Source organism: Triticum aestivum, chromosome 2D, assembly GCF_018294505.1.
Source record: "Triticum aestivum cultivar Chinese Spring chromosome 2D, IWGSC CS RefSeq v2.1, whole genome shotgun sequence".
Lineage (NCBI taxonomy): Eukaryota > Viridiplantae > Streptophyta > Magnoliopsida > Poales > Poaceae > Triticum > Triticum aestivum.
Window position 1 is genome coordinate 652,029,168 of NC_057799.1, and position 20,837 is coordinate 652,050,004.

Genomic DNA, 20,837 nt, shown 5'->3' on the forward strand with positions numbered 1-20,837 from the left:
TCTCATTTGGAAAAGGTAATTGATTTGGTTTAAGGAGAGTTTTGTAAACATTTGTGTTCCTACCAAAAATATTTGGAGACGTTGGCTTGTGGGTTTTCGGTTTTGTAGCCAACAAGGCCAGCACCCAACTCCTCTCCCAACTCGCTCCTACCAGCCCACCAGATCAGCTCAGTAGAGCCTATACCACGTTTCCTCCGGTCTCAAAACCCCAACCGGGCCAACGGAGAAGGAGGACAGGGAACTCAGAATTTTTCGGCTGATTTATTCGTTTTGCGATGGGAAGAAGCACCGCACTTTTTTTTTAAACATCAGTACAGACGCAAGCGCTCATACATACGCGCATATACTCATCTTTATAAACGCACACACGCACACCTTACCCCTATGAGCACCTCCGAGAGACTGAGCCGGAATGTCATCTTGAAATTTACAAAGTCACCGTAGGCGTCTCGTCGTCGATGGAAATGTCTCCTCCCACTGAAAGCACATCGCCGAAAATTCTGAAATAAATCCAGGAATAATGCGAGCATCTGGACTTGAACCTGACCCTCTAACCATCCAACCACAGGTTGATTGACAGGAAGAAGCACCGCGTTGATTTGTTTGTTTCGGTGAGGAGGTTGATGAGAGTTGGCCATCCACGTACAGAGATGAAATGTTTATTCACAACAAACAAACAACATATCTTAATCATAAGCGTCGGGACAGGCAGGCGTGTAGTATTGAATACTGTTGGGACGGCCGGAGTAGCCACCCTTTTTTTTTTGAAGGGATGCAAGACAAATTGAGTAAATAAAAATGTACAATTTGCGTGGCAGTTGGTTGCCGCGAAGTCTCATCCTTACCTTCATTGGTTCAGACGTACCTAACGCTGCTCATTAATTACTACGTCGAGTAGAAAATTGCAGCGGGGCGATAGGCTCGACTCGAGACAACGTAACACATGCCACGAAACATGCATCATTGGTGATTCATTTGTCTGTTGTGACGAGCATATGTCGATCCTGTCAATTACCTGCCGTATTACACGGCCGCTTGCAGTATATCTTTTTGCTGCTATGGACGACCACGACAACGATGCCAACAACAACGTCTGGTGTCACCCACTTGCTTAGTTCTAAGCTAGAGTATCTTCAATGATTTGCTACCAAGGGTGGCCTGTAACCCGCTGGTTCATCATTTCCTATTATACCAAGTCTCGGAACCTCTTTCTAAATGTGTTTTTTTGTCATTTCTGGTCATGTTATAGATGCAGTTTTCTTTCTTTCTAAAAGATGTATGCCGATGCATGACCAGTTGTGCTTTCCTATTAATTTAGTCAACGTAACGGTACTCTTAAAAAGTTTCTCTTATTTATTTTTCTACCATTAACCCTTTTTCTTTCCCCGCTTTTTTTCTTCCTTTTTCAAAGACATGTCCATTTTATACAAGTTTCAAATTTGTCGTATTCATGTAGAACATTTTTTTGAAACACATTGAACATTTTCCAAATAAATGATGAGCACGTTTTCAAACACATGTTTGAATATTTCTGAATATATTTTAAACAATTTGTCAATAAATGTTGAACAGTTTTTTTGTTGGTGTGATTTTTTTTTGTTAAGCTACATGAATATTTTTACATCGTATAACATTTTTTAAGAATGTACAAAATATAAGTTGTGAACATTGTTTTAATGGCACAACCATTTCTTTGAATGGTACAAAATTTATTTATAATTACATAAATATTTTTTTACATTGTCCAGACATTTCTTAAAATTGGGAAGAAGCTTTTCTTCGGACGTGCAAACATTTTTTTTTGAATTGTACAATTACTTTAAAAAAATTGCAAGAACAATTGTTTTTGCTATGTGTTAACAGTTTTTAAATCTGCAGTCAAAGTTTGTAAAATTTAATTGAATTACTTATTTCTATCTAGATATTTAAAAGATTTTAGAATATAAATGAATGTAAGAACAGGAAAATAGCAAAATGATTCAAGAACAAACGTGGAGCTTGTGAAGCACGCATTGAGCTGTTGGGCCTGGGCCCTTTAGGCTGGTGTTGTAGGCGACGTGCCAGTGGGGAACTACATTCGGAGATTCGGAAGGTCGCAGCCTGTGAGAGCAAACGACAATCGCACCCGGCCTTGATATACTAGATCGGGACCGCGCCTTGGCGCGAGGGTGCCGGTCCTAAAATCTTGGTCAAGTAGATAATGCTAAGTTAGTAGGAATTCAGGTTCAACATATGCATTCGTACAGGATAATAATAAAGTGAAGAAGAAACATTCAATTGTGAGAAGAGCGAGCATAGTGGTGCTGAATATTGGCATGAGATCATAAGTCAGAGTTGATTTCAGTATGTTCATAAGGAGAGAACAATACGTTAACAATGCAGGTTTCCATATATTTGTTTGAGCTACAGGCAGGTTTACATCTAACAGAGGGACCTACCAAGAGCAGGACCTACTTTAGCATTACATTGACAGGTCTAGCAAGATCAAGGTTGAATTCTTTATGTTACATGACTCCAAAGTCAAAGGGCATGCGATGAAATAGTCTATGCTAAGTAGAACATAGAAGTCTGCCTTGTGACAATTGTAATGACAGGCCACAACTGCAAGGAAGAACACAGAGGGTTAGTTTTTGAGTAAAGGTTCATAGGATCGCAAAAGTCTAAAAAACCAAGGGCAGAACACCTATCAGCAAACGATGTAAAGTCGGTAGCTACAGATCCTATCAAAGCACATACTCTTCACTTGTAAGCATGGACTAATCCAAGAAATAGATTATTTTTCCCGAAGCTCGGTGAAGCACAACATGGGCACGGACACATCAGTGGCTCTCTGCACGATTGATGTAGGTTGCATCCCCTTGGTGACAGTGAGGAACCCCCAACAATGCTTCTCCTGCATTGTGCGACCAGTGAATGCGGACACCATCACAAAATTTGTTTAGAGTGAGTTCACTAAATTCTATTGTGTTCCAAGTTTCAGGTTGGCATGAAGAAGAATTTGAATGTTGAATTATTTTTTACCTTTCCACGAGCTTAACGTGTATATTAAAATCAGAACTCCGTTCTATAATAATGATACAATACACTTCCTATTAATAATTCTGATCACATTAACACATTCTTTTTCACACAATACATGCATAAAGAAGTCTAGAAATACATTAGACCTTTCCTTCAATTACGACAATAGAGGAAAGCATTTCAGAAGATGGGTGTTTTTCCTTACTGTCTTAAAAGAACACATGTTTACATGTGAGCTCGCCTCTTTGTCGGATAAATCATTGGACTGGATCCAGGTCTCCAGCAGAAGCATCCTCTCACAAAGAATTCGTAGTATCTGCGGAAGAAAAGTTTCAGTAAGATGACTCCATGACATATACAGTATTTTCTTCTAGTAAATCAAGGAACAATACATGATTTATGAAGAGTCGATGGTATGTAAACTTATTTACCAACTCTAAACATACACTTCTCATCCAAAATTTATTGACCCTACTACATTTGTATATCAAGAGGTAGGTAGTGCACAAAATGATATAACAAGAACATGTTGATCTCCACAATAAGAATTGTATCTTTTAACTATAGATAATATTTTTCCTTGCAAAGTAATTTCCTGAATTTCATCAGGACAGATAGAAAGCATATCATCACTACTATATAATTGTAAGCGATGATCAGTGATTTTTTTACATAATTGTAATTAATAAACAATGAACTAATCATGCTTGAATGCCAAGATGTTTCTAACACCATCAGGTTAGAAAAGGATAATGTAATAATTTTTAAACACATCATGGTGGCTCCGTGTCCAGGTAAATCCTTGTGGCAACAACAATATAGTAGAGGCAACAGAAAATAAAAAAGGTTGTTCCTCCGTTGATGCTTTTATGGTGCCGAGGAACATTTCTATCCTGAAAATGGATCAGAACACACACACACAGATAGGGAGAAGCTGAAAAGATAGAACATTCACTTAGTTATATGGATCAAAGATCATAACAATTTGAAAGCAGACAATTATCCAGTGAGTGCAATAAAAGGCAGGCAAACTGATACTTCAAATCATTGACAGAGTTTTGTTAGTCATATTTTTTTCTTCTGGAGTATAAAGGAACAAACCAACATATAATATAAGAGCGGTTTAATAAATCTTAATTAAATCTCTGTGAAAATTTAATATCGAGCAAAATTTAAAATAAGGTCACGTTAGTTTGGTTAATTACACCTATGTCTAAAAATGAGCATATGAGTGCTGTAGGTATCTATCTATATCCGTAGCAACACAGGGTGTTTAGGCAGTTTCAATAACATCTAAAAGAAAGACAATTATGTTGAATTGTTGTCTTGCTGATTAAAACAAGAACAAAGAGCAATGTTTTAATGTACAAAGCAGTGGACAGTGGATTTGCTTGTTTGGTACATGACCTAATTGGATGCACTATAGTTCAGTCATGACTTGTTCATAGGCATTTATCCAAAGGAGAGTTACAGATTTCATTCTTATAAAAGAGATGTACATTATCATGTGTGGTGACTATTTCTATTGCAGAAAATTATAATCAAAGACAACACAATAAGCAGTCCATGTGTACAAAAAATAGAGTAGAAGCGAAAAGTAAACTAAAAGTACAATGGACAATGGCATGAGGTGATAATACCCTGCACCGACCAGAACTTCCAGTTTGGGGATTATTAGTGTGATAGGTATCTGCCGCACATCCCTACGATGTGTAACCTGAGTTCCCCGACCAAAGAAACCAGGAGCGGCTCTCTCAACAAAATTTGGGTCTAAAATACCAAACGGGTTGCCCATAGGTCAACTAAACATGGGATCAAATGGTTCATCCAGATCCATCATATCAGCATGACTGTAGGTATAGAATTCTAATGGATTCTTGCACTGAAAATCATACAGCTTGGTTACATTTCATAAAGTGAATTTCATGGGTGTTAGGACAGTAAATACAAAGGGAATTCAAATAGTATCAACAACTAATGTATGAATCTGCACCTATATAATCAATGAAAAGAAGCAAAATAGTTGAGCAGGAGATGAGATTACATGGGGGCGTATTGTCGTTGGGGCCATGGAAGTGGATGAAGAACTTTTGCATCCCGTCGAACGACTTTGCCTGCCCAACACAAGACCAGGTCTATGCATCACTCCCCAGACGCACCGCTGCAGCCGCCGTTCTGCCGCACGAGTGGCAGCAGTGCCCCAGATCACCTGGGCCAAATCCCACACCAGCAGCGCGTCGCCGACGATCTCGTCTCCCATCGATGGCAATGACGACCAGGGGCAAGAGGAGGACGAGTATGACCATTCATGAGAACTATTGTACCTTTGATGCGCAATCAAGCATAACCATCAGTACTCTCCTGAGTATATAAGAACCTCTTGTGCAAGGCAGAGCAGTTTTCGCATAACGAAATGACATCACAATTATCAACTCAAAATCAAAGGAATCATACGACATATAGCTAACAGGCATCGTTAAAACAATATATTTCTATAATGACCAAAAAGGGTATATGCATGTATGGAAACTATCAGGAAGGTAATTTTAGAAATCGACAAAAGGAAATTCAAGCATATTTAATTTTAAAAGAAGAAAGAACAAAATATGTTCTTTCTTTTGGAAGTGTGTGTATAACAGCAGTACACAAAGCTGTGAATTGGAAAATTAAGGATTATCAAGTAAAACAAACATAACACTCACTGCCATCATGAGCAAGGTCCGTCTCTCTGGACTCGGAAAAATATAATGCAATCCTGGTAGCACAAATATATACGCAGAAAACAAAACATGTGTGGATCCTTCTATCAAAGGTTACAGAAAAAAAAACAATTTGAACTCACTATGTTACTTAGAAAATGTCTTGGTAAGACATATATACAATATTTATTTAGCCCTCCAGTTTGAAATAAAATAGTGTTGGAAGTATGAAGTTTCCTTAGAGGAAGACAAAACATATCTTACCATCATAGTGCAGCGATGAAGTATTTTTCAACCATAAAAAAATCATTGGTTGTCAATGATATACCAGACATATGGTGTTGAATGACAGAACATTGATGCACTTTTAATATGTAATCCATGTCTTCATCTGTTGAGATGACAATATAGATCTCAAAGTTTTCCGTGCAGTGCCGAAACATGAGTTTATAACATCAACTTCACTGATTTATATCTTCTATATTTCAAACGAAAAGTTGTCATGTGGGCAAAGCCCCAAGCCAACTTCATGAAAAAGAGAACGGACCTGTGACGACACTGAAATAATCGCAATGGTATGCATCAGTAATCCTATAATTATGATACAATACATATTCTTTTGAGATCAATATAATGCAAGAGGGAACTTCGGATTAACTTTGCATGACCTGGCAGGCATGACACAATTTTGGAGCAAAGGTGCAGACCCCAACCTGATGTTGAAAACTATGGGAGCGATGCCGCTCCGCTATCTGAAGGTTTTTTTTTGCGGGAGCACGGGAAGTCGATTGTTGAGAGGCGGCGGCATCGTCGCTTCTGTGCAGCAGGGAGGTGGCGAAGGTTGTGCTTCAGGAGGCAGAGTCGTCGAGGTGGCCGGGGTAGGGCGCCTCAAGTCTGCAGTGTGGTAGTTCTGCACCGGATCTCCCTCACCCTCTCCCCTACCTCCGCCGCCCCCACCCATCACCATCTCTCCCCAGATTAGATCGAGACGCAGGTGAGGCGGCGGCCAGATCGATGTCGCGATGGAGGTGGCTTGGTCGAGGTCCTCGCACGCCAGGAGAAGGAGAGGAGGATGCGGCGTCATGGGGTGCCTCTGCTCGCCCGCGTGGAAGAACGCCGGAGCGGTCGGCTGCAGGGCATCGATGGTGCGTGGGTAGTGGATGGTGGCGTCGCCTGTTCTGCTGCCAGGGATAAGAAGAGCTCGACCGGTGGGCTTCTCTCGGGCTTCTCTTGATCGGTTATTACGCCGCCTCATCAGTTACGGAAGCCCAAAGAGGCTCGCTTATTTTGTTACCCTGAAACAAAAAAACAAAACGACTTGTTGAAAAGAATTACTGATGTGGCGAGCTCGCAATTGAATATAAATAAGAGTTATTGCTGATGTGGCAAGGCTAATGAGTTGGATAACTTGCATGTTAAGAGAAATAAGGTAATGGGGATGAATTATTTAAGTATTATAGATTTGATGATTGGTGTCAATCAAGAAACTGAACCACTTAGAAAGGGACATATGTCACATATTTTAATTTGGTAGACAGTGCTATCGTGAAATGCACCTAATACTTCATATCTGATGGACACTTCACCACTCCAAATATAAAAAAAATCTTCATTAAAAGTACTTTAGTCTTTGAAGCATGGGTGTTCAGTGTATGTATTATGTACCTATTATGTATTGGGCCCGCCTTCTAATTCCTTGTATAGTTGAGATCCATGGCCCATCTTTTTACATCATATATACGTGCATAGGCACGAAGAGCAATACATCGTGCAATCATACATCATACATGGTATCAGTTTCTGGGTTCTAACCCTAGCGTTCCACCGCCGCCGCCACGCGTCTCCTATGTGCCGCCGCCGCTGCAACCTAGCCGCCGCCATTAGTGCGCCTTTCGCGCCGGTCGCCGCTTCACCTTCCGCCGCCGCCGCCGCCACCCAGCCGCCGCTGCTCGCGCGCTCTCCGCGTCGGCCGCCACTCCCGCCTCTTCCTGCCGCGCGCGTGATCCAGCCGCCATCGTTCCTGCCGCCGTTGTATCCCTCTGCAACTGCCACAGCCTCCCAATCCCAACCCGGCGATCGCTAGCCTGCTGCCTCCCGCGTCGCTAGCGCTACCCACAGCCTCCCGATCCCACGCTCGCCCGCTTGCCATCGCCACGCTGCTGCGATCGCCCAGCTGCGCTAGCCGCCACCTGCAGCTGCCCCGACTCGAGCCGCCTTTTCCGGCCGAAGCTGCTCCACCCGCTGCTGCCCCGCCCGACCCGTCCCGCACGCTGTCCGCCAGCACGCCTTGCACGCTGCCCGTTGTCCGCTTTTCCCGATTGCCAGCACGCCTCGCCTGCTCGTTCCCGATCGCCGCTGTCCCGCCCGCTCATTCCCGATCGCCGCTGTCCCGCCCGCTCATTCCCGATCGCCGCTGTCCCGCCCGCTCATTCCCGATCGCCAGCAGGCCTCGCCTGCTCGCGTCGCCTGCCAGCGCCCGCTCGCCTTGCAAGCCACTGCTGCCGCCTGTCGCGATCCGCTGGCCAGCCGCCCGATTGTGTCCACCGGCCCGTCCGCCGCCGCCTCTGCCGTCCCGCTGACGGAGCCCTCTGGCGCGGCTTCGCCGCCGGTGTCCTACGGCGCGGCCCCGCTGCCATTGGCGCTCTCCGGCCAGTCCTGCTATGGGCCCTCTAGCGCGGCTCCGCCGCCGGCGTCCTACGGCGCGGCCCCGCCATCGTCGACGCTCTTCGGCCAGTCCGTCGTCGCCCCACCGCCGGCGCCGCCTCTGCCCGTCGACCCTTTGCTGTTGCGCGGGGCGTTTGACGGGCCTGTTCCCACGTACGGGAATCCTACGTACGGGGCTCCGCCCGTGTACGGGTCTCTCGGGTACTGGTGGGGGTCGTCAGCAGGTCAACACTCGCACCAGCCTGACGGCACCCAGCACCTGCAGCATCTGTCAGCTGACCAGGAGATTTTTCCGATGGGCCATCCGGCCTACCCGGCACCGCAGTCGCAGCCGGGGCTGCTACCCATACTGTATGGAGAGTACCCACCGCCGCAACCGAGCGGCGGCTACGGCCTCCCCATGGCGTCTCCGCCCCCCTCGCCGGCCCTGCCGCCGACACCCTAGGACCCGGTGCTCCTCCCCGCACTGCATGCCGCTCCTACGCCGAATAACTACACTGGAGGTGGTGATTGGTACATGGACACCGGTGCTACGGCTTACATGTTTGCTCATCCTGATAACCTTGCCTCCTTCACTCCTGTCTCCACCGATCGCCGCATCATTGTCGGTGACGGTTCCACTCTTCCTATCACACACATTGGGCACACTTCTTTTCCTTCTAGGTCTACTCCATTATCTTTGTCTAACATACTCGTGTCACCTCATCTTATGAAGAATCTCATTTCTGTTCGTTTTTTCACTCGTGAAAATCCTGTTACCGTTGAATTTGACGAGCTTGGTTTTTGTGTCAAAGATGCTCGAACCAGGATGGTACTTCACCGATGTGACAGCCCCGATGAGCTCTATCCGGTGCACTCGCCTTCATCCACCACCACCGCACCGGTTGCTCTCTCCGCTGGAGTCGATCTCTGGCACGCTCACTTGGGTCATCCCAACCCCGTCACACTTTGTCATATTCTTAGGAGTTTCTGTTTCAGTTGCAATAAGATCGAGGATCACACTTGTCATGCATGTCGAGTCGGCAAACATGTTCGTCTGCCGTTTAATAATTCCATCACCATTGCTTCTTTTCCTTTTCAGTTGATTCATAGTGATGTGTGGACTTCTCCGGTTCCCAGTACCTCGGGCTATTTATATTATCTGATCATTCTTGATGATTATTCTCATTATGTGTGGACTTTTCCTTTGCGCAGAAAGTCGGATGCACTCTCTACCTTGACGACTTTTTACTCCTATGTCCGCACGCAGTTTGGGCGTCCCATCCTTGCGCTTCAGACGGAAAATGGAAAAGAGTTCGACAACCTCGTTTTCCGCACCTTTTTGTCACATCATGGTACAATTTTCCGCCTCACATGCCCGTACACTTCACAACAGAACGATCGAGCCGAACGCGTCCTTCGCACTCTGAATGACTGCGTTCACATGCTCCTGTTTCATGCCAACGTGCCGCCTCGTTTCTGGCCGGACGCACTCGCTACTGCATCACTTCTTCTTAACATTAGGCCATGCCGCCCACGGTGGAACTACGCACCTCACCATCTTCGCTTTGGTACGTCCCTGTCTTATGACGACTTGCGTATTTTTGGGTGCCTTTGCTATCCCAGCACTGCCGACACTGCTTCTCACAAGTTTGCACCTCGATCTGTCGCTTGCATCTTTATCGGCTACCCCTCTAACTCCAAGGGATATCGGTGCTATGATCACGTATCCCACCGTGTGTTCACTTCCCGGCACGTTTACTTGGATGACCATGTGTTTCCGTTTCACCAGGTACCCCCGGCTGTTCCTCCCGCCACCGGTGACGCAGGCTCGTCGACGCCTCTCCCAGAGCGCTCGCGCGCCTTTCTTGGGCCGCTCCTGGCTTTGAGGCGCGCCCCCCGCATGCGGCGCCTCCTACAGCCGCGGCGCTGGCGCCCCCGGCGCCCCTGAGTTGGCGCCTGCGGCCCCCGGCGCCCCTGGTGCCCGCGGCCACCGCGGCCTCCCGGCGCCCGCGGCCCTCCCGGTGCCCCTGGCCCCGCCGGCGCCCCCGGGCCCCCGGCCGCCCTCAGCCCCGTCGGCGCCCCCGGTGCCGGCGGCCCCCCTTGCGCCTGTGGCTGGTCCGGTCACCCGCGCCCGTACGGGCGTTTTTCGCCCAAGCTCGCGCTACGCCTCGCATGACTATGTCCATGCGGTGTCCACCTCTGAGCCGTCGCTGTTGCCGACCTCCGTTCGAGCCACTCTTCGTGACCCGCTCTGGATGGCTGCGATGCAAGAGGAGTTTGACGCCCTGTTGCGCAACCGAACGTGGCAACTTGTTCCCCGTCCCCGGCATGCCAACGTGATTACCGGGAAGTGGGTCTTTAAACACAAGCTCCGTCCTGATGGTACCCTTGATTGCTACAAAGCGCGTTGGGTCGTTCGTGGCTTCCGACGACGAGCTGGCATCGACTTCACCGACACCTTCGCTCCGGTCGTCAAGCCCGGCATGATATGCACGGTTCTCCACCTTGCGGTCTCCCGTGCTTGGCCGGTGCACCAGATGGACGTCTCTAACGCCTTCCTCCATGGTCACCTCAAGGAGCAGGTCTTCTGCCAGCAGCCCACCGGGTTTGTTGACCTGACGCTTCCCGACCACGTGTGCCTGCTTTCGCGGTCCTTGTACGGACTCAAGCAGGCTCCGCGCGCTTGGTACCAGCGCATCGCGGCGTTTCTCCACCAGCTTGGGTTCCGCTCTACCCGCTCGGACGCCTCACTCTTCGTCTATCATCAGGGCTCCGACATGGCCTACTTGCTGCTCTAGGTCGACGACATCATCTTGATGGCATGTACGGCTGGTCTTCTCAGTCAGCTCATGGCTCGTCTTCACGCTGAGTTCGCCATCAAGGACTTGGGTCCTTTGCACTACTTCCTCGGTGTCGACTGAAGGAAATATGCCCTAGAGGCAATAATAAAGTATTATATATTTCCTTATATCATGATAAATGTTTATTATTCATGCTAGAATTGTATTAACCGGAAACATAATACATGTGTGAATACATAGACAAACAAGAGCGTCACTAGTATGCCTCTACTTGACTAGCTCGTTAATCAAAGATGGTTATGTTTCCTGGCCATAGACATGAGTTGTCATTTGATTAACGAGATCACCTCATTAGGAGAATGACGTGATTGACTTGACCCATTCCGTTAGCTTAGCACCCGATCGTTTAGTATGTTGCTATTGCTTTCTTCATGACTTATACATGTTCCTATGACTATGAGATTATGCAACTCCCGTTTACCAGAGGAACACTTTGTGTGCTACCAAACGTCACAACGTAAATGGATGATTATAAAGGTGCTCTACAGGTGTCTCCAAAGGTACTTGTTGGGTTGGGTATTTCGAGATTAGGATTTGTCACTCCGATTGTCGGAGAGGTATCTCTGGGCCCACTCGGTAATGCACATCACTATAAGCCTTGCAAGCATTGTGACTAATGAGTTAGTTGCGGGATGATGTATTACGGAACGAGTAAAGAGACTTGCCGGTAACAAGATTGAACTAGGTATCGAGATACCGACGATCAAATCTCGGGCAAGTAACATACCGGTGACAAAGGGAACAACGTATGTTGTTATGCGGTCTGACCGATAAAGATCTTCGTAGAATATGTGGGAGCCAATATGGGCATCCAGGTCCCGCTATTGGTTATTGACAGGAGAGGTGTCTCGGTCATGTCTACATAGTTCTCGAACCCGTAGGGTCCGCACGCTTAACGTTACGATGACAGTTTTATTGAGTTTTGATGTACCGAAGAAGTTCAGAGTCCCGGATGAGATCGGGGACATGACGAGGAGTCTCGAAATGGCCGAGACGTAAAGATCGATATATTGGACGACTATATTCGGACTTCGGAAAGGTTCCGAGTGATTCGGGTATTTTTCGGAGTACCGGAGAGTTACGGGAATTCGTATTGGGCCTTAATGGGCCATACGGGAAAGGAGAGAAAGACCCCAAAGGGTGGCCGCACCCCTCCCCATGGGCTAGTCCGAATTGGACTAGGGAAGGGGGGCGCCCCCTTCCTTCTTTCTCCTTCCCCCTTCCCTTCTCCTACTCCCACAAGGAAAGGAGGAGTCCTACTCCCGGTGGGAGTAGGACTCCCCCCTTGGGCGCGCCACCTCCCCTTGGCCGGCCCTCTTCCCCTTGCTCCTTTATATACGGGGGCAGGGGGGCACCCCAGGGACACAACAGTTGATCCTTGAGATCTCTTAGCCGTGTGCGGTGCCCCCCTCCATCATATTACACCTCGATAATACCGTTGCGGAGCTTAGGCGAAGCCCTGCGTCGGTGGAACATCATCATCGTCACCACGCCGTCGTGCTGACGAAACTCTCCCTCAACACTCGGCTGGATCGGAGTTCGAGGGACGTCATCGAGCTGAACGTGTGTAGAACTCGGAGGTGCCGTGCGTTCAGTACTTGATCGGTCGGATCGTGAAGACGTACGACTACATCAACCGCGTTGTGATAACGCTTCCGCTGTCGGTCTACGAGGGTACGTGAACAACACTCTCCCCTCTCGTTGCTATGCATCACCATGATCTTGCGTGTGCGTAGGAAATTTTTTGAAATTACTACGTTCCCCGACATCGACGTGGTGCGCCGTCCCGATGGCTTCTTCCTTCATCAGCAGAAGTATGCCCATGAGCTCCTGGGGCTCGCCGGCATGCTTAACTGCAAGCCCGCCGCTACGCCTGTTGATACCAAGGCCGAGCTTTCTGCCATGGATGGTTCTCCTGCTTCGGATGCTGCTTTCTATCGGTCTATTGTTGGTGCTCTTTAGTACCTCACTCTGACTCGACCGGAGATCCAGTATGCCGTGCAGCAGGTGTGTCTTCATATGCATGCTCCTTGAGACGTTCACTGAGCTGTGGTCAAGCGGATTCTCTGCTATGTCTGTGGCACTATGGATCTTGGCGTCACGCTTCATGCCTCCGCCGACACCGCCCTCACCGCCTACTCCGATGCAGACTGCGCGGGCTGCCCTGACACTCGTCGCTCCACCTCGGGCTATTGTGTCTACCTTGGACCCTCACTTATCTCGTGGTCGTCCAAGCGGCAGCCTACGGTCTCTCGTTCCAATGCTGAGGCTGAGTATCGCGCAGTGGCCAATGCCGTCGCCGAGTGTTTGTGGCTTCGGCAGCTGCTTCAGGAGCTTTCTAGCCCTGTTGACCGTGCCACGGTGGTCTACTGCGACAACATCTCGGCAGTCCAGCTCTCCGCTAACCCGGTGCATCATGGACCAAGCATATTGAGTTGGATATTCATTTTGTTCGGGAACAGGTGGCCCTTGGCCATATTCGTGTTCTACACATCCCTACTTCCCAACAATTTGCAGATATCATGACCAAGGGCTTGCCTATGGCGTCATTTGAGGAGTTCCGGTACAGTCTTTGTGTCAGCCGCGGTGCCGCTTCGACTGCGTGGGGGGGGGGGGGGTTGAGTATATGTGTTATGTGCATATTGTGTATTGGGCCCGCCTCCTAGTTCCTTGTATAGTTGAGGTCCGTGGCCCACCTTTGTACATCATATATACGTGCCTATGCACGAAGAGCAATACATCATTCAATCATCACATCATACATGGGGAATAGGGAGTCAAGAACAGACCGGGGGGAGTAAAACAGGTGTTGACGTTATCATTTAGTGCATGCAAAGAGGGATATCTAACCTACATTATTCTCTTTCTTTATTGGATGGAAAATCGTGAACTTATCGCCAACATACTGTAAAACTTCCACCAAACACATCTTATCATAGACAGATCATCAAATCTGTTTTCACTATGGAGAAAATCGCAGGTAATTCTTATGTTTTTTTCAAGATTTATATTACTGAATAAATACAGTATGAAAATATGTCTCAGGATGGAACTAATATTATATTTCCCCTGCAAAAAAAGCATACCCCCCCCCCCCCCGAAATGGAGCTAATAACACTGATTTGGTGTTGTGGATGTTGCTATATTTTTCATAAACTCAGTCAAACTCTATAAAGTGTGAAGTAGGAAAAAATAATTTCCAATGTATTTTCAAATGGCGGGAGTATGAATACATGGTATGAAAAAAAGGAAAACACAATAAGTAGACATGTATTAAAAATGGGTCAAATTCTTGGCTCTAACTAAAATTGTTAATGATTATCTTACCTCCCTCGTACCATGACCAAGATAATTTTTGTAAGCAATAATGGGTATGAATTGTATGAGCATTTACGTTTCAAAAAACTCATTAAACAAAAAAGGCAAGCAAAGGACTAAAGAATGCATGCCTTTCAATGTTAGGAGTGTTTGCCTTGGTTTCACAATGTTGGTAAAGAACGAATATAATTCTATAAGCACATCATTTAAGCAGATAGCCACTAAAATCAACAGGAGGGTGGCCATCCTGCTTTGAAATATCCTGTGTTTTGTATTAACTACAACTCCCCTCTAGTGGTATTCATCGCACGTTTTACACTTTTGACGGTTATTTCTGCATGGAATTGCAATTTAATATTGGTTGATTGGCACAATTGGTTGATGTGGTTTTGATTGCATACGATAGATTTCATGTTGATAGCCATGGTGTATAAGGCCTTCAGTAGAGCTACAAATTCTGACATATTATCTTATTAAGCTCACTCCATCTTTTGAACGTTTTGAGATATTCTAAATTTCTCTTAGTGAGGATCTAGGACATTGGGTAGATGACACAACATACATGTTTTAAATTTGAAAAGGAACACACACACCCACCCACCCACACACACACACACACACACACACAACTTTTGGTTTGTAAAAAATCACTATTTCATTGGAAGTGGTACTCAACCTGTTTTAAATTGTCCTTGTTATTTCCTCGTGCCATGAGATTTTTGAAACTAGTCTATTGACACTACTGAATGATGGGATACAAGTTTAAAGTAAATGAGTGATGACGAGAAGTTGTAATAAAATGATTGAATACCTTATTATGTTGTTCCATTGGAATGACTATAAGTCTCTAACATACTCTGTTAAGTTATAAATTCGATCATATGAAACGGAAGACAATGTTGGTCATGCAATACAACTGCAATTAATCATTTATTATAACATGATTATTACACCATTTATTATAAATCAAAAAAGGTGAATCTGAATGCAAATATGACATAACAGTTAATCAACGAACATGACCCAATATGTTAAACACCAATCATGTCCAACATAGAAATCGATGAACTTGACATGAAAACTTGAATATGAACCTGAAAAGGATAAAAACCTGAAGATTTTGTGTTCAAAGTTGGCACAACCGTCAGGTCAGAAAATCAACTTTCATAATAAAAGCTAAAAACGAAGCTTGGTATTCGCTTGGTGACAAGCTAAGTCTAATAAGCTTGGGGCAGCTGATACGACCATTTTGCATCACTATTTCTTGTTATAAAGTACTCTTTATGAATGATATTTTGCACATTATCACACCAATCTAATACCTTTTTCCTCTTAATTTGCATGACATACCGGAGGATAAGATCAATTACAGGAAAGCTACAAGAAAGCACCAAAATAAGAATCCAGGAGGAGTTGAATTTTCCGAAGACCAATAAAATATAATAAAATAGTTTCGGAGTTTTTATGCCGGAATAGAGCCAAGGGGACCTGGACCCACTTTGGGAGGTCCTTGCGGGGCCTACACCGCTTGACTCTTGACAGCATAGTAGGGGCGCATGAGGCCTACACTGCACCTTTCCATCGCCTCTCGGCGCATCTTGTCCTACAAACCACTATTTTATGGCGTTTTCCGCCGCTGCCTACGAGGCAGAATGGATAGCGATACCTTTTCACCTCCGCCAGGATGATCTACCGAAATTCCATACATCCGGGAGAGGGAAATCAAAGGGATCGTCATCAACAATGATCTATTCATCATTGGGATCACCGTCTCCATCACCATCTACATGAGCACCATCATCCGATCACCTTCATCTCCCCATACTTTTCAACTATGAACTGGAGTATTACTTTAGATCCTTCGATGTGATACTTTCTTGTGTTGATTACTACATTTAGTTGATGCTAGAGGTTTAATTGGTGAAAGACTTGTATATTCAGATTGTTAATCATATTATCATCCCTACCGATCATGATCTATATGATGAACTGTGAGTAGTCCGATGCGTTCTTGAGCACATTAGATAAACCTTGCTGCTAGTAGTCATGTGAAGTTGAATAAAGTTTATTGCTTTGATATTATGTTGTGGTGTGATTTTCTAGTGGTGATTTGTGAATGTCGACACATATCACTTCACCTTTGAGGGCATAGAGGAGAGCCTTGTGTGATTATTTTGTCTATGGTGGTTGCCTGGAGTGACGGAATTACCCAATCCTAAGTTATGAACTATTGCATGTGGGTTTGTAGGAACCATAAATTTTAATGCTATGGTTAGATGTTATCTTAATTATGCTTCTTATATTCGCAGATGCTTGCATAGAGGGTATAATCATAAGTATGTTAGTTGTTCATGTAAGAAAAACTGCATCAATATTGGTTCCACCACACAATAATTATCAATTATCAAGGAAATGAACCTTAACTCAATGGAACTCGATGAAAATAACTTGGTCTAACCTAGTCTCCCCCGCGCTCGCGGCGCCACGGCCAGAAGCTCAAGAGCGGGCACGGCCTGAAGCGCCCAGGAGCACGGCCGGGCACGCGGCAGGGCGAGCACGGGGTAGCCGAGGCGCGGGGTGGGGGGGAGGCGCAGGGTGCAGGCCGGGCGCGGCGAGCTCCAACGTGGAGACACGTTGGCTGGGACGGCAGGCTGGGCGCGCGCGCATGGCGGGGCCAGCACGGCGAGCTCTGCGAGTTGGACTGCAGGACGCGCTGGCGGGAACGGCGGGCCGGCGCTGCTGCAGCTCTCGAGCGGAGTGGGCGGGTGGGTGGGAGAAGAAAGAGGAAAAGGAGGAGAGAGATGGGATGGGATGGGTGGGTGGATGGCAAGTGGGCCAAGCTGCACATGCATCCGGACAGAGGCGGACGAGGAGGGCGTAAAGAACGTCCACTTTGTGTCCGCCTCTGACTCAAATGTGCCTCAAATTTGGGCCGGATATCTGTCCGAGCGGACACAAAACGGACAGCAGGCGGACGTTGTGCTCGTTTGGGTCGTCTCGTTAGGCCAAGTTATGTGTCTGGATGACCCTAACGGACAAAATGGGTCACCCAGATGGAGTTGCTCTAACCACCATTTGGTCATATTATAAGACAAGTTGGTGGTTGTAGTCAATGAAGGAACTGGACCACTGAGAGCGATATATCACATATTTTAATTTGATAGACATTCCTCTCGTGAAATGCATAGAAATACTCTTTACTTGCTTGTCGTGAAGCATAGTTCCTTTCAGCCAATGGTGATGAGCTACTCTTTCACCACTCTAAACTAAAACCTATCTCTATTGACAAGTACTTGGGTCTTTGGAGAGTTGGGAATACGGAGTCAAGAACAGACCGATGGAGTAACTACCATACATTATGCTTTCCTGCAGAATACGTTTTTTTTAGAGGCTTTCCTGCAGAATACTGGCCTATATAAACTGCCGTTTTTCACTAGATTGCATTATTGGATGGAAAATTGTGAACTTATTGCCAAACATACTACAAAACTTCCGTCGAAGACTTATCATAGACAGTTCATTGAATCTGTCCTTACTATGGAGAAAATTGCAGGGAACTTATTTAAAAAGAATCAAGACCTCTATTACCAAATAAATACAGTATGAAAATATACCTAAGGACGAAACTAATGATATTGATTCAATATTGCGGATGTACTTTTGGGCTGCATGTTATTTGGCTTTTTTTTGGGGGTTGAAGAGTCTAACATATTTTTCTTTTCCAGGGATGTATGTTCGGTGCTGCAATTTTTCTTTGCTAGGACTGTACGTTGGGGCTACGCATTACTTGTTTTTTTGGTTTAAGAGTCCAAGTTATTTTCTATCCTAGGGCTGCACGTTGGGTGATGTATATATTTTTTTCTTACAATTGTTTTCCTTGAACATATGTGTTAGAAGGGAATAGAGAGGGATTGATGGAATCTATTGTTTATCGCTTGAGCCTCGTGAGCATATATTAAACCCCTTAAGCTACACGTGAAGAGACGCCAATCAGCTATGCCACGTGACGCAAACTGGTTGTCCGCGGTGACACATCTTTTTAAAAAAAAGATGAAGGTGTGAATTATTTTTTAAATGTATTTTTTTTTAGATGGAGGTGAGGACCTCTGGTATTTTTTAAATGAAGTGTTATGCAAAGTAGCACTCGCTAGTAGGCTGTGGAGATATTTTTTTCTTTTTTACTTCTTTTTTAGATGAAGGTGAGGGTATTTTTTTAGATGCCTTTTTAGACGAAGGTGAGGACTCTATGTATTTTTTTAAATGAAAACGAGACACATGTTCCTCTCAAGCGGCGCCATAGGGTGGCCCCCCAACCACTAGTATAGGAGTACAATGATCAAGTTGGAGTACAAGAAAAGGCAGGATCAAATCCTAATCTATCCTCTACTTCCTAATAATCGTAATACTCAACACCCCCCACAGTCACAATGGTAGGGACGCAGATGGTGAGACTGGAGAAGAATACGAACGCAAGCCGACAGACACCCCCCATAGTCGTAATGGTCGATGCATCACGAAAGTCGTGACTGGAGTGGAAACCGACGGGGTTGCTCAAGGAAGGCGATAGCCGTTTGTACCGTTGTTAAGTTAGCCGAGAGCGTAGGGTGGTGTAGCCGTGGTCAAGGTAGCCGTGCGTAGTACGTCGTGGTCGATGTCGAGTCGGGGTGGCGGTGTCGAGGAAGTCGTCGTGGAGCCGCGGGCGCAAGGAGATGCCGAGTTAGTCATGGGCGAAGTGGTGTCGACGTAGTGGTGCGCCGGGATGAAGACGATATTGACGAGGCGTCGCGCCGGGTTTGCCAAACCTGGGACACATCGTAGACGAAGGCACACGTCAGTGTTGCCAGCACCAGCCATGCGTAGATGGATGAAGACGAAGTTGACGAAGCGCTGCACCAGGCTTGCCCGACCCGGGGACACATCGTGGACGACGACATGCATCGATGTTGCCAGTACCGGCATGCGTAGATGAGGGACGACCTGCACGAGTTGTAGCCATGTCGAGGAGTCAGAGGGGACATTAGAGAAGGAGATTCAATGAAGGTTGTGGCACCAATCAGCGTGGAGCCGATGTCACCAATGATGGTCGGAGTAGACCAAGTGGTCAGGGAAGATGACGGCGACACTGGCGACGGGCTGGTGCTGGACGAAGACGAAGGGGGTGGACGGGGGCGGCGCACACGGGTGTAGTAGCGGCGGCTATCGTGGGAGTAAGTCTGATAGTAAGAGTAGGGGATATGTAAGAGGAGGCAAGGCCCTAGCTATGGTGAAGTTCTACATGCAAGGTTTACGAGTTCAGGCCCTTCTCTGCGGAAGTAGCAACCCCACGTCTCGGTGCCTGGAGGCTTGTCGACTGGAATATGCGCGTGAGTTATAGGGGGTGCGAACCCTTGTCCCAGAGGAGGGGGTGGCTTATATAGAGTGCGCCAGGACCCCAGCCATCCCCCGTTAGATAGGGTTTAATGTGGGTTAAGACAGAGGCGGTACTGGTAACGCCAGGTATAAATGATCTTAATGACTACGGAGTGAATGCCTGACCGCTGCCATCACGAGGTGGCTTTAGATCTTCTATGTTCCGAGTCATTCTTCTGTATGGTCGAGTGACTTATGCTGGTTGAGTGGAATTGGGATATCCGAATGCAATAACTGGTCGAGTGAATTGCACACCAAGGTGATTTCAGTCGGTATCTTCTGTTGGACTTTGAATATCTTTGACTCTAGGGCATTGTCCTTGGGTAGGGCGTCTAGGTCAGGCCTATGACCCTACCCTAGGTACATGTCATCATCATTAGCCCCCGAATGGATTGAGGTCCGAGTGAAGAAGGGTTGAAGTTGGTCCCGACTCGATTCTATGCTTCGGAGGCATTCTATCGAGGTCTGGAGATCGAACTGGAACTTCGACCCTGTATCAGTCGCTTTGATCGATTCTGAGGTCGTCGAATGAATTATGCCAGTGATCTTTGAGTGAGTTAGAGCGTGAAATCTTCTGCATGATTGATTGTTCTGCAGTTCACGGATCTTACGGGATTCAAAAATTTGGAGAAGCGCGTGGGATAGAGCGTGCCGCAGTAAACGGAGTGAGTAGACTGGGGCGCCTCGATTTCTGCGCCACCTTTTTCGCCACGTATCAGGTGTGCGACTGTTGCAGGATATGATATATTGCTCGGGCCCATGGGCCAGTCACTCGGAAGCAGGCCCATAAAAGGCGTCGAGGCCGATGCGATGTACAGTACGCCTCATTCAATCTCTTCTTCCTCTGCTTCTCCACCGCGTCTTCCTCTACTCTTGTTGAGGA

At 46.6% G+C, this 20,837-nt stretch overlaps 1 protein-coding gene across 5 annotated transcripts; it reads right to left on the minus strand.

Annotated features, from left to right (window-relative positions):
- Positions 1 to 2,348: 2,348 nt before the first annotated feature.
- Positions 2,349 to 6,866, minus strand: LOC123050853 (uncharacterized). Of its 5 annotated transcripts, none has more exons than XR_006423859.1 (4): positions 6,434 to 6,866; positions 3,227 to 6,278; positions 2,737 to 2,893; positions 2,349 to 2,601 (listed from the first exon to the last, which is right to left on the minus strand). XR_006423859.1 is itself a non-coding variant. In XM_044473583.1 (3 exons), exons 1-3 carry the CDS (start codon positions 5,279 to 5,281, stop codon positions 2,774 to 2,776), a joined length of 447 nt encoding a protein of 148 aa, XP_044329518.1. In that variant the 5' UTR covers positions 5,282 to 6,866; the 3' UTR covers positions 2,619 to 2,773. The 5 variants fall into 5 exon arrangements, 1 of the variants encoding a protein (XP_044329518.1); XR_006423860.1 differs by having other exon boundaries at positions 3,227 to 5,345; positions 5,985 to 6,866; XR_006423858.1 differs by having other exon boundaries at positions 3,227 to 6,866.
- Positions 6,867 to 20,837: the final 13,971 nt, after the last annotated feature.